Genomic DNA, 15,434 nt, shown 5'->3' on the forward strand with positions numbered 1-15,434 from the left:
CTCTGATCCATTTTTTGTCTCCACATTTCCTTTAGACAGGAACAATTCTGGGTTAAAAAAAATTGGAGATGGGTAAGTGGCTCCATCCCTCATCTGGGGGCTCTGCCTATCTAATGGAGGTGGTCTCTGAACGTTCTATCTCCCCTTTTTTGAGTATTTCAGCTAATGTAATACCCATTGGGTCTTTGGGTCATGTGAGCCTTTCCCTTCCCCAGTGCCTGGGGCTTTCTAGTGCCTATACCCATTTCCTCACCCCTCACTGCTACATATTTCTATTCAGTTTACTGGTCATCTAGACCTCTCTCCTGTCCCTTCCATACCTGATCTTGTCCCCCTTTTGTCCCTCCCTCTCCTTCCCTCTTCTGTGATTATTTGTTTCCTGTTCTAAGTAGAATTGAAGCATCAATTCTTCTGTTTTTCTTCTTCTTAAGCTTCATATGGTCTGAGGGTTGTATCATGGATATTCTGAGCTTTTGGGCTAATATCCACTTATCAGTGATTACATACCATGTGTGTTCTTTTCTGTCTGGGTTACCTCACTAGGGATGATATTTTCTAGTTCCATCCATTTGCCAGTGAATTTCATAAAGTCATTGTTTTTAATAGCTGAGTAGTACACCAATGTGTAAATGTACATTTTCTGTATCCATTCTTCCTTTGAGAGACATCTGGGTTGTTTCCAGCTTCTGACTATTATAAATAAGGCTGCTATAGACATAGTAGAGCATGTGTCCTTGCTGTGTTGGAGCATCTTTTGGGTATATGCCCAGGAGTGGTATAGCTGGGTCTTCGGGTAGAAATATGTCCAATTTTCTGAGGAACCGCCAGACTGTTTTGCAAAGTGGTTTTACCAACTTGCAGTCCCACCAGCAATGGAAGAGTGTTCCTATTTCTTCATCCTCACCAGCATCTGCTATCACCAGCGTTTTTGATCTTAGCCATTCTGATTGGTATGAGGTTGAATCTAGGGGTTGTTGTGATTTGCATTTCCCTGATGACTAAGGATGTTAAACATTTCTTTAGGTGTTTCTCAGCCATTCGAGATTCCTCAGTTGAGAATTCTTTGTTTAGCTCTGTACCCCATTTTTCAGTAGGGTTATTTGGTTCTCTGGGTCTAACTTCTTGAGTTCTTTGTATATTTTGGTTATTAGCCCTCTATCAGATATAGGGTTGGTGAAGACTTTTTCCTAATCTGTACGTTGCCATTTTGTCCTATTGACAGTGTCCTTTGCCTTATAGAAGCTTTGCAATTTTATAAGGTCCCATTTGTCGATTGTTGATCTCGGAGCATAAGCCATGGTATTCTGTTCAGGAAATTTTCCCCTATGCTGATATATTTGAGGCTCTTTCCCACTTTCTCTTCTATTAGATTCAGTGTATCTGGTTTTATGTGGAGGTCCTTGATCTACTTGGACTTGAGCTTTGTACAAGGAGATTAAGAATGGATCAAGTTGCATTCTTTTACATGACTCCAGTTGAACCAGCACCATTTGTTGAATATGCTGTCATTTTTCTATTAGATAGTTTGGCTTCTTTATCAATGATCAGGTGTCCATAGGTGTGTGGGTTCATTTCTGGGTCTTCAATTCTATTCTCCTTATCTACCTGCCTGTCTCTGTACCAATACCATGCAGTTTTTAATCATTATTGCTCTATAGTACAGCTTGAGGTCAGGGATGGTGATTTCCCCCCAGAAGTTTTTTTTATTGTTGAGAATAGTTTTTGCTATCCTGGGTGTTTTGTTATTCCAGATGAATTTGAAAATTGCTCTTTCTAGCTCTATGAATAATTGAGTTGGAATTTTGATGGGGATTGCACCGAATCTGTAGATTGCTTTTGGTAAGATGGCCATTTTTACTATGTTAATCCTGGTAATCCATGAGCCTGGGCGATCTTTCCATCTTCTGAGGTGTTCTTCAATTTCTTTCTTCAGTGACTAGAAGCTCTTGTCACAGATATTTGACTTGCTTGGTTAGAGTCACACCAAGATATTTTATATTATTTGTGACTACTGTGAAGGTTTCCTTTCCCTTATTTCTTTCTCAGATCATTTATTTTTTGAGTAGATTTGTTTGAGGTAATTTTATATCCAGTCACTTTGGTGAAGTTGTATATTCCCTGGTGGAATTTTTTGGGTTGCTTATATATACTATCATATAATCTGCAAATAGTGCTATCACTTCCTTCTTTCCAATTTGTATCCCTTTGACCTTCTTTTGTTATCTAATTGCTCTGGCTAGAACTTCAAGTACTATATTGAATAAGTAGGTTGAGAGTGGGCAGCCTTGTCTAGTCCCTGATTGACTATTTTTATCCAAATCTGTACAGTATAGAATAATAATGATAAATTATAATTTCCTCCCTAGTACCCATAAGGGAAATTCATAGCTGAACTATACCTAACTATGAATTTAATTCACTTGGTATGTTACATTAACATACAAAATGCTAAAAAAAAATAATGTAAATATTCTTTAACAAGAATATTGCTAAAAATAGCAGTGAATATCCAACTTTTAACCTAAAACTTGAAGGGCCAATACTTCTTCTATTGTATTCCTCCATCCAATACTAGATTTCATTTGTTAAGAGGGAATTTAAGTATCATTGTCATTTCTAAAACAATAGTTTTGAACATGTTTTTGAATACAAGGTAAGAATTAATCTTTTAAAGTTAGGCCAGCAAACTGACCCCTAGAGACCTCACTACTGTGCTGTAGCAGTGTCCCATTTGCCACAGTCAGCACCTTCATTTTCACACCTTCCTCTTGAAAATTAGCTCCTAGACAAGTTGAATCACTAGTCTATGCCCATGAAGCCACATGTATTTTCAGATCTAACCTGGAGAACAGCACCATCTTTACTTATGTAGAAGATATATACCAGCCTATTGGCAGCCTCTTCTTTTTTTTTTTTTAATTAAATTTATCTTACGTACAAGTAAAATAAGTAATTTTTCATCAATGAGTTAATTTTCATCAAAATTAATCCCAACAGTTCATTTAACACAAACCCCTCATTTTTCACAGCAAAGTCAAGATGCAAACTTCACACACAGAAATAAATTGGCCCATATTGCTAGCCTTCTCTCATTTCTCTTTACTAACTGGAAGATAAAACTGATGCTTTATAAATGAATTTGCCTCCTGTTAAATCAAGACTCAACATAGCAGACTCATCTGAAAATTCTCCCCAACACTCTGTGCAGTGGCACTAAGCTGGATACACAGACCTGAAAAGACAAAGTACCTGTAGGTGAAATTATGAAAGTGATTCTTGGAATGTGTAAGAAGTTCAAACCCTAAATATTGCAAACTCAAGTTACTTACCTAATCTAAGGGATGTTTACTTGTCTCACTCCTGGTACAAACTTAATTACGTAACTTTAAATAGCTTTGTTTCCTAGTGGATTTGTGACAACAGGTCCATTGCTTGTTTTCTCTTATACTCATGGCCTACAAGAGTACTAAGTAAATAAACTCTTGGTATTTACCACAAGGAAGCACTTTCTTCTAATAATAGCTACTTGCAATGAAGTATTACAACAAAAAGGTGGATCTAATTATCGGCTTGTTGAGAGCTGCCCCAAATGAGACGACCACAGGGACAAGTTTTACAATAGAGGCTTTTTCCTCATAAGAAAACATTCCTGAATTTTCTAACTTCTTGTGCAGTTAGGTTTGGTCATAAGATTAAGTTCTTAAAAATAGCATGCATGGATGTCCCATGTAGGGCTTTTTTGGTAAAGGTTACATTAATTAGACTCAGTTGAAAACAAGACTTCACAACTTACTTCATTTTTTTCCCCTTCTGGACATGATGAAACAAGATTTCACACTTTATCGCATTTTTCATCCTTTAGTACATGATGGAATTTTGGTAGTTGTTGTGCATACTAAGCAGATTGTGACATGTTAAAACAAAAGATAAATTTCTGATGATACTAACTCATAATATTACTAGCCTTAAATCCCCTACCTCCAGAATCTTTCATGTAATGGAGACAAAAACTTTTACCTATACCATCATTTTTAATTCTCCCGCAAGGACTCTGAACCTGACAGCATTTAGAGGTGTTTGAAATTCTAATATATGCATGCTATGTCAAAGATAAAGAAATCATTCTCTACTGACTCCAAGATTTAGGTTCATAAAGTATATCAAGTGCATCAACCCTAATGTGAGGGAAAATGGATTTGAGTTTAAAAATAACACTCTAAAAATGCACTGGCATTTTTGTTGCAGCTTCCAGCTATCTTAGCAACAATAAGATTGGTGGTTTAAAAAACCATTTTATCGTGCAGCAAAAAAGAATTATTACTTTTTTTCTTTTTCTTTCTTTTTTTTTTTTTTAGTGACTTTAGAGACAGGACACACATCATAAATGTTAGTCCTATGGTAGTAAAATAATTTCACTATTCAAGGTCTCCATTCACAATTACAGAGAAGGAATTAATTAACCACTAAGGAGCTTGCAGATCTAAAATTCTCATCAAATATTAATACATTAATTTAAACCAAAAATGTACTTGTGCCATGATCAAGACAACTCCTTTAATAAAAAAGCTACCATGACTGCTTCAGACACAATGCAACAGCATCCCAGAAATCCATTTTTAAATAGGACTTTGTCATTATGACCTTTGTGCCTGCCATCCTGGCTTCCTACAATGTACTTGTTTCTACTCTTATTTGTCTCTTTGGATTTGTACATATCTTTTTTAGTGACTGAGGCCTTTTCTGAACCCTAAAATAAAGACCATCTACCTATTTCTTTTTTTCTTTGCTTGATAGTACTTACTAGAAATGTTCAACTTAAAAACTTAAAAGTACTACCTATGTCTTCTATTAAGATTAATACATCTATTTACTTTTATTTCTTCAATTGTACAGACGTATTGGACCCAACAGCCAACACAAAGGGTTTAGTTCATACAAATGTCTGCCATGTGGAAGAGCAGTGACAGACATTAAGGAATTGCAGAAATCTTAAAATCACTCACCTCATTAAACACAGGATACATGACTGCATAGAGAGGCATAGAAACCATGGAAGTGGTCTCAGCTTCATTCTTCATCTCTTCCATTGTCATCCTCATTCAAAAGCCAACTACAGTAGAAAAAGCAATGCTAAAATGCAGAGGACTCTTCATTCACTGCCGAATTTCTTCCCTTTTGTACGTGTATACCATAAAGACTGGTACACAAAGAAGAACAGCAATCTGAAAGATGGAAAGGAGAAAAAGTAACTTACACTAAAGGGAAACAACAAAATTCTAGAAACATTCTTTTCAAAATTAGAGAATTGGTAGCTATCAAACCCAGAAGCTAATTTGATACCACATGTTCCATCTGAAAACAACCCTAGTCAGTGACATTATTTTCCTCTTTTTTTTTTAAACCAAAAAAAACCCAAAAAACAAAAAAAAAAAACAAACCTCATTTTAACCTGGCTAAGTCCTATTTCCAAGGCAGTGTATCCAAGACCTACTTCATGTTGATGCAGTGAATTCTCCAAAAAGCACCATGAAAAATTATGTATTCAACTGCATGATGTACAATCATTAAATCCATTAACAAGAGGCATGATTATATTCATGAAAGACTCATATGTAAAATAATAATAATGAAATATGGAGAGCTAAATTAAAAGGGTAAAACAAAAAATTAAGTGTTGAATAGTTTTAAAGGTTTTTTGGCTACTTGTTTACTGTTTTTTAACACCTGAAAATAACAACAAAAACAGCAGCACCAGAAATTTATGGCAAATCTTATCATTGATAAAATAATAGGAAATGCAATTTGTATGGAAATAGCATACACTGTACTCTGTCAGTGGAACTCTGATATCTAGAATGCTGGAAATCTCTAAGTTGGACATAAAATTAGGAAAAAACCCAGAATTGAAGGTAGTTAGGAATTAAAAATTCAACAATACACTACAGCACTTGAAAGTCTGAGAGTTATGGGGATCTTAAGTATAATAAGGCCTGCCTAAAACAAGAAAAAGTTTTAAAAAGGAATGTATACTAAAAGAAGGAATTATCTACTTTGTAGGATTAACAATAAATTTAATCACAAACTACTAGTAATTACAAACATATTTAACAAAAAGCTTTTAACTCTGAACAATTCTTACTAAAGAAAGGATTTCTGCATTATAAAACATTTTTCATGCAGTAACTACCATTTCAATTTTACAAATACAGAAGTAAGCTCAGAAAGAGTTCATGTAGAGGTCCAAGATTTGATTTCAGATGCACAGAATCCAGACCTAATATTTATACAGCACAAATACCTTTCGAATAGAAAAGTAAAGAACACCCTTTCTATCTCTACCTATTCAAGGAGCCCACAAGGTCCTTATTCCCTGAACAAATGAACATTTAGTACCTATAGAAACAAGATGTGCATTAGTCATTAAACAGGTATCTACACAAGAGTCTTTTGAAAAACTCAACTTCATTTCAAGAACTATATTGTTTGAAAACCACAGAGAGGTAGAAGACTGCTTCAAAAGCTCCACCTCCCTGTCAAAGCTGAATGCTCAGTGTTCTACTGTACTTCAGAGGGGCTCAATATCTTTTGGCAATTTTTTAAAATAGAAAAGAAAGAAAAAAAAAACCCTTCCTTTTTCTGAGCTAAACTTTGCTCCCCAATTTTACAGAGGACCATAAAAACTAATTCTTAAACTTTATAATACAGAACAAGAGAAAACCACTAACATAACATTCTATAGTAGATTTATGAATATTGTTTCGGTAATAAAAGCACGACAGTCTTCCTGTTCCAAAGTAATTATTTAATATGCTTCTAGGTAATCTACTTTTATCCTGGCACACACTTCTAATCCCAGCAATGGTTCCAGTAGGCTTTAAACTGCATTAGTATGGTACCAAATGCAACTCAAGTAGAAATGTGCTTCTTTCATTCCTTTCACTTGCCTCCTCACTTGAAATGATATCATGAACAACCCTCACATATGCCAAGACAACAACATGGCTGCTATATAAACAGGACAGGCTTACTGAGCTGTGGCCTGAGGACCTTGTTTCACTAGGTTACTTCTTTGGATTGTTACGAGCTTCAGCCATGTCATGGCGGATGAGCAACACACTAAAAGGTACTCTTTTCAGGGGTGAGAAATGGTATTACATGTACAGAGAAGTTAAGATTCCAGACTCTAAATCCCAAATCTGGAAGTCAGCAATCTCATCCTCCTTCTATCCACGCTAAAAGACAAAGTCCCCAACAGCTAACTAATGTGCATGTTAGCTTCACTGTAAACATAACAATTTGTTTGCATAAACAATCGAATAGGAAAGATTTATTTGCCTCAGTTTTGCAGGTTTCAATCCACTCTGAAGGTGTGGTAGGGTAGCAGATGTGGCAGACAGGAAGCAGCAAGAAGCTCTCTTTTTTCTCCACTCTTGCTGATCAAGGCCCCTAGCTTATGGGACCATGTTGCCCACAAAAGGAGGTCTAGACAAATTTTCCCTTTTAAGTATTCTGGGAAATGCTTGCGGCTATAGTGAAGTGTGTTTTACTAAGCTTTTAGGTACTTCTTAGTCCAATCAGGTTGACAGTAAATACAGAAAATCACAACGCATGGCTTTTTTTGTAACCATAACTTTATCCATGGTTACAAATACTTCCTAATAACAACATACAACTTAGCTTAGTCAACAAAGCACTTGCCATCATGTACTTGACTTCAATTCCCACCACTCATACAAAAAGGTAGGCACGAGGGTACATGTATATGGTTCTAGAACAGGGAAAACACAGCCAGCCAGATCCCCGAGGTTCACTGGCCAGCCCAGTCTATCCTACCCCAATTAGTAACCAAGGCCCACCACCTACTGAGAGATATTGTTTAAAAAGCATGGTGGATGGATGGATGGATGCTCCTGAAGAACAACATCCAAACCTGACTACAGGAGACACACACACCCACACACACAGTTAATATTGATACAGTAGGAACCTATCAGGAATGGTTTTTTTTTCTCTCTCTCTTCTTTATTGTGCTGCTTCAGAGGAAACTCCAGTTCAAGATGAGCTTTGTAGGTGTATTGCTATGCATCCATAGAATAAATAAATAACAAGAACAACAAAAACCGCTAAGGGCTGCAAATGTTAAGACCTTTTCCAAATGATACTCTTTAACTTTTTGTTTAGAAATAAACATAATGATGTAGGATTCTAATACAAATGGAACCTCTCATGAATGTTCCTCTTATTTCTCTGAATATTCAAAATAGTACCATTAAATTCTGATTCAAGAAAAAAAACAGCTTGAAATATGAGTTTAAAATAACTACCACTTGTTCAGAATGAATAGGCATAAAATAGATTGTTGGCCCCTTTTACTACCAAATTCAGTCTTTAGGGTTCCTGCCCTATATGACCAACTCCAGTCTGCTCAAGTAAAAAGCTACAGTATCTCAGGGTTTCCTGAAACAGACTCATTTTACTCCATCTGGGACCTGAACGATAATTCTAGAGGCATTATTATTGTCAATGAACAAAGGGAAATGACAGCACAAGTTCTTGGAACTGGACTAAATGTGATTCTTTGGTGAAAAGGGATTCCTAAATAACTTCTACAGTCTCATTATTTAGTAAAAACCAAACCAAAGTAGACCAAACAAACAAACAGCATGCACCTTACTCTAGTATGCTGCAAAGTCCATGTATTATGTTTCAATTCATGTGCATTTCTTTTCCCCATAACAAAGAATGTAAGTAGACAATTTTTAAGTTCAGCCTTGCTAATAATATTTTAAGTACCAAGCTTAGTAAAAGCAAACATAGAAACCTAATCCAATTAAATTCATTCTTACTCACATTTTCCAGTTTTTAACTTTCATTTTTAGTTATCCCAAGTTCTTCCTATTACATTAAGACAGTAACCGTATAAATCCTTCTGCTTAGTTCTCATTTTGAAATAAAATGAAAAAAAAAAACCCTAAAAAAATGCAAGCAAAATCAAAATTTCAACTGGAATTTACACAAAAGTAAAATTAAACACTAAATGGTAAACAATTATAAAGTCTAATATCTTGTATGTATTATGGCCACTAGAATGTCTGTTGTTGTTATTTAGATTCTGAAGACACACCTGGCGTACATTTTATTTGATTTCCTTAATACAGGTCTCATTAAGTACCCTTGGCTGTCCTGGGACTCATTATGTAGACAAAGTTCATCACTAGCTCACAAAGATCTGCCTGCCTATGCCTCTTGAGTGCAGGGTATGCACCTCCATGTCCAGCAACACTTCATGCTTAACAAGATTCTCCAAGTACAAGAATTTCCAACATTAATTTTGTGTTTCATCCAAAGAACAACAAAGGGGCCATTACACTTTTAGCAGACAGTAAATCTTTCTCTTTGAAAGTTTTAGCTCCCAAATGGTGTGAAATCTGAACCATCACTATTTCAGAGCTTATTAGCAACACTGATTCCTAAGACTACTCATTCAGAATCCAGGTATCTATTCTTAACAGATAACCCAGATGAATCTCATGAAGAGGGGAGTCTATGAATCACTGCTGTGTTAAAAGAGAAGGGGGAGAGGGGAGAGGAGAGAGAGAAAGGAAAGGAAAGGAAAGGAAAGGAAAGGAAAGGAAAGGAAAGGAAAGGAAAGGAAAGGAAAGGAAAAGGAAAGGAAAGGAAAGGAAAGGGGAAAAGGAAATTTGGCCACTATGGCCAGGATACAGGTAAAATGACATCGAATGAAGTGTTTCAAAAGAGTATGTAGCATGCTTTATGGAGTTCTAGTTATCACATTTTTTTTTTCTCATCAGAAAAAGACAGGTGGTGATACTATGAGTACTTAGTATCCTAAAATTCTAACATTACCATTATGGTATCTATTACAGGTTCAGAAAATAAAAACTCTCAAGAATCTAACTAGTTACACCTCTAGAAAAACTAGCTCCCTAGCCTCATGCCCAGAACTGTTCAGACCACAGTACAGCCATTTTACAAAAGAGAATGCTCTAATTTGTTCCAATATCTTCACACTTTTTAGGGTGTATCAAAATGATACAGCCACTAAAGAGCTAAAATTTCCTAAAAGGTTAGAAAAGAGGAAGACTTGAGGAATATTGTAAGCAGGAAATTCTACTTAGATTAAAAAAAAAAAAAAAAACAAGCTTCAAATCTTCATAATATACTTATATTGCCAAGCTTATGGAATGCTACATTTAGAAATAAACAAGTACCTTGCTAATAGCAAGGAATATATATCCTCTTGGCACTACACTGTAATAATGTGTGTTCATGTGTGTGCAGATGTATATTCTTAATAAGATCAAATAGTTTGTATAAAAAGCTATGGGGAAAAGTGAAGTAAAGTCTGCAACATGGGCCTCAATTCTGTTATATGTTAAATCATGTTGTGTGAACAAGTCATCTCACCTCTACCAATTAGATTCTTCTTTAAGCTAGATAACTAGGCACTATACTTATAAGAGATTGAGCTAAAAATAAGATAGTTTATAAACAAAACTCTCTAACAGCTCTATATTAAATTTTAAGTTATTAAATTTTAAGTTATTAAGCATTGTACTTTAAATATCTTTTCCAGAAAACTACACGTCACAATGACATCTCGTTTCACTGGTACGTGCAGTCTATTTAATCAAACTTTGAAGAGCACTCCTTTGTTGAACTAAATTTTCCAGACACTTGTGTGCCAAAATAACCTGTTTTCTCTTTGCGAATTGAGTATATCAAATATGGTGTTATAGTAAAACAAAGCTAACATGGAGAATTGGTACAAAGAAATGGAGTTGTTGACAAAAGCTATTTATGAGATGATGTGGAGTCTTTGGGATTTTGGGATTAGTTTTACAAGGAGAGCTTGGAAAAGTTCAGAAGCAGGTGGGCCCAAATGTTATATAAAGTGGAAGAATGTAAGTAATGTAAAGTGAAGGATGATTATGTCACATCAGAGAGCAAGGATGCATAAAAGGAAGTCAGACTGATGAAGGTCACAACGGAAATGAAGACTATACTGGCAACTGTCACAGAACTGGGGGATGGGGGGTGGATAATGCATTGGTCTACTTCAGGTACTTTCAGGAGAAACCAAATTTAAACATGAATGGGCAAGCCTATCTGGAAAGAAAATCTCAGGGTAGCAATGCAATTCAGAAAGTGATATAATATATTAGATATTACTAGTGGGCAAACTGTAAAATGACAATCACAAGCAAAAGGAACAGAATGAAAATCTGAAAATTTCCTAGCCTAGCCCCAAAAAAGAGCAAGTGTAAAGATGCCAGAGGGTGTTAGCTAGGATAGCAGGACTTTACCCCCCAAAAAAAGAAAAGAAAAAAGAAAAAAAAGTGACAGTTTGTACCAGGAGAGTAGAATGATGCCTCAGGGTACCTTGTGAATCTGCAAAACCACTACACCCATCAACAGTTCAAAGGCTTAGAACAGCAAACATTTTAGGCAATGCAGATCAGAATCCTGGGAGAAGAACATCCAGCCATCTTAGGGAATGGTTTTCCTAAGATTCATTTCCGATTTCAGCCAGGCAGAAACACAAAAGCAGCTTCCCTGTTTCCAGCAGGCCTGGTACAGCTGAAGCTGGTAGCAGACCTTGCCTACCTGATGCTGATTTTTCAGGAATACAGACTGAAGGAGTAAGTCATGTAGGTTTTCACCCACATTTCAAAAGAAGCCTGGTAGGACAGCTAGTATACAGTAGGGTTGCAGTCCTGGAAACTCACTCCAGATGAGCAAAATGTGAGGCTGTAGGACTAAAGCAGAAGTTTACAATGGAGAGCATGGTAAGGAAGAACTGATATGCAGTGCTCATCAGGTAAAACTAAAGCAAACATAAAAGTCACTCCAAGAAAGTAGTCATGTGGGCAGTAACTAACAAGGAGGTAAGAGTAGAACTGCCCAAGCCTTCAGAAGTCTGTCCTCTGCCAGTGTGCCCTAAATACAGAAGTAAAGATTTAGAATTTGATGCCTGCCTTGCTGAGTTTCCCTGGTGCTTAGGGCTGACCACTCCTTTCAGACTCCTAATGTCTCCCCTTTGGAACAGAAATGGGTACCTTTTCTCTGTTCCACTACTGTAGTTTAGAATGGCTTTCATTTGGATTTTTACAGGGGCTTGAAGCTAAGTTATATTGAGTCACTCAGGACTCTGGAGTTGAACTGTGGAGAAACATGAGAACAGCTAAGACTCTGCAACTCTTAGAAACTGACTGAATGCATTTTACATCATGACATGGGGATAAACCTTGATAAGATAGGAGCTAAATCCTGTCATTCGGAACTTGCATGTGTTTCAGACCCTCATATGCTGAAGGCTTTGTTTCTAAAGAGGTGATTAGTAGGAGTAGGTAGAAACTTTAATAAGTGGAACTGGTCCAAAAATCTTTGATCAAAGTTATTATGGCCTTCATCATTTTAAAATCCTCAGCCTTTTTCTGTTGTGGTGAGTGATTTTATTTCTACCCTGAGGGGCTCTATTTCCAAAGCACTGAGGTCAAGTGACCATGGACCACAGCCAAGTTGTTTATCTCAGGTATTTTGTTATATAAAAGGAAAGTAAGTTATTAGACTTCCAAATTAATATTGCCTGCAGGACAACAGTGCTAGAAGTTCTGCAGATATTCCCGGGAACATCCCAAGCAGACACTCAAAAACAATGGTTATCTATAGAAATGCTAACAGCAACCGACTTCTAGGTTTGTTGTAAAAATACAGTTTACTATTACTGATAGGACAGCATATGGAGCATATTAATTAATATGAACTATTATGGTCAAGTGGATAAATGTGCATCCAACTTGGGATGAAATTGGGCAGCCTCCATAACCAACTCTCCAGGGTATCAACGACCCTGAGAACAGGGAAGCTGGAAAAATAATGGTTTGAAACCCCTTTAGCAGAGCAGAACTTCCTTTTCCAAAGAAAACCTCCCCACCCCTCTCTTCGAGTGTGTTTGTGTGTGTGTGTGTGTGTGTGTGTGTGTGTGCGCGCGCATGTGCGCGCTGTAAGACAGACAGTGAGTGTGAGAGAGAGAGAAATAAAACATCAAACTATTCTTTCCTTTAATAAATTAAGCATTTAAAACCTGTAGTCCTTCTGTCTCACAAAAGCCCTGACACATCTAGATCTCTTCTTGAAATGCAAAGCCACTATTCTACAACAGTCACTAATGTAAGCATTATAAACAAAACATAAATGAGCAGCCTAATTGGTTAAGAGAACATACGATATCTAGACACAAACTTTTCTATAACTCAATACCAGATCTCAATGTCTAGCCAGTATCTCTCCTTGCTATAGATATTAATGCATTTAAGAAAGTTAATTGCTAAAATGCTGAAACTTTAAATTGAAAACTTGACATTATAGATATCAAATCCTATCTTCAACTTTTACAATTCAGAAACAGAATGGTGGCTGATGTATGAGTTGTATTTCATGTTTACAAACTGAAACGCTATGTTAACCTGCCTCAGCCTTTGTGCCACCTGTGGCTCAATGTGAACACAGGCAAGAGCTGCTGTGGCCTCCTAGAAAACTGATAGGAGACCCAAGAAGGTAGGAATGTTATTAGATTTGACTTTGTGGTTTTTAAAATTTGGTACATCTGACTCACCTTAAAGTCAATTATTATACTGTCAAATATATACATATTTTGGGGGAAATTACAAATCTATAGTGGCAGTATTTTTTCTACAGTATATATCAGGAGATAAACCCTTATATTTGGTAGAAAGATATAGCTTGAATTTTTTGCACAGCTTGGTTATACTGTTTAAATTATTTAATAACTTTCTAAAATCATTTGAGATTGAATGAATGCTGATTGAAGTTTTCACCTTACAGAGTTGTTGGGACTACTAAGTATATTTAAAATACTTAATGAAGTAGCTGACATCCAATGAGCACCTAATTCAAACGGTTAGAGATATTTCATCAGAACTCTGTGAGCCTGACATGGCTTGAGGTTGAAAGGAAGGTGAGAAATATCAGAATAGAGTACAAACTCTGATTTGCAGGGAGAGCATGCTGAATTAGTGTCTCCTTCAATTCTGCCCCCTGCAGAGGCCTTTCTTGCCTTGTTTTCATCCTGCCTATACATAGCACAGCAACAATCTAATGCTCATTATCGCAATGTCACAGCAGTCACACACACCATTTCCAAAACTTTCTCTCTCATTTGCCAAGAGAGGCAAAAGTTTCTTTGGCCATCAGAATTCATGTTACTCACAGGTAATTAATCTCAGTTTAGAGATACAAAAAGAGTTTGGTCATCAAATGAACTTTAAGAATTTATTTAAAGCAATGGCATTAAAACTATTACTTTCGGGGCTGAACAGATTGCTCAGTATTTAAGAGCACTGGCTGCTCTTCTGAAGGACCTGGGTTCAATTCCCAGCACCCACATAGTGGCTAACAACCAATGACTTCTTCTGGCCTCTGTGGGCACTGAACACACATGGCACAGACAAATACCTATGCACATAAACATAAATAAAATTTACACAAACTACATTTATTTTTTTAATAAACACAGGCCAGCTTAATAAACGAAGCTGTGTCCTAGAAGCAGGTTGGGTAGCACAGGAAAATCAAGACGTGATCAACGACTGAGTAACAATATAGCAAAGGTAAAATCTAGAGTGATCCAAAGCTGGAGATCAGGAGGGTGATGGGAAATGGGAATAAGGAAAATAGCAAATAGCTTCTACAGTATTTGAAAAATAACTGGTTTACGGAATGACACAAATTTCTTATGGAATTCTTTTATTTCTTACTCCACTGACTAAAACAGAACTCAAATATAAAGAAAAATAATTAGTCCTCTTGAAAATGCTCTTCTTCTGGCTATAAAGTTTGCATGTAGGCACTCATAAATGAAGTGACTAACTGAACATTCACTTAGTGTTTAATTGAAGAACATGGCAGTTTTCTTTTTGATTAGCAACTATGATCTCTCCTTTTAATTTCACCACTATAACAGTAAGCCTTTTTTTTTTTTTTTTTTTAAATTACCTTAGAAATTCAAGTAAATAAGCTCTTCAGAGCATGCTTCTGTTCTCTTAACTTAAAAGACCACTCTGGACCATGTGTACTTGCTCTATTCCAAATCCCTCATCCTATCTACCATTTCACTTAAAACTTCCAGAATAGGCAAGAGTCTCTACAATATAAAACAAAAACATTGTTCCTTACTTGATGTTTTTATACCACAACAAGGTACTCTAAATGTTGACAGAATCTGTAGCAGCAAATAACAAATTGCCCCTGGCCCTCTTATTTATCACTAGATGCTAAATGAGCCCAAAGTTTTCTCTCAATGATGCCATTAAACTTCACCTTTTACTCCTAACTGATCTCAAATACAAATGATTTTAATTGTAAGAAGAATGGCAGTCTATATGGTATTT

The 15,434-nt window shown here is 36.2% G+C and overlaps 1 protein-coding gene across 1 annotated transcript in view; it reads right to left on the reverse strand.

Annotated features, from left to right (window-relative positions):
- Pdcd10 (programmed cell death 10) overlaps nt 1-15,434 on the reverse strand; it is a 42,115-nt gene that overhangs the window by 20,648 nt on the left and 6,033 nt on the right. Inside the window, exon 2 of the mRNA XM_034500051.2 lies at nt 5,004-5,222. Coding sequence (XP_034355942.1) covers nt 5,004-5,099 — 96 coding nt within the window. The 5' untranslated portion in view covers nt 5,100-5,222. The remainder of the gene's footprint in view (nt 1-5,003; nt 5,223-15,434) is intronic.

This window comes from Arvicanthis niloticus, chromosome 4 (genome assembly GCF_011762505.2).
Source record: "Arvicanthis niloticus isolate mArvNil1 chromosome 4, mArvNil1.pat.X, whole genome shotgun sequence".
NCBI classification, from domain to species: Eukaryota; Metazoa; Chordata; class Mammalia; order Rodentia; family Muridae; genus Arvicanthis; species Arvicanthis niloticus.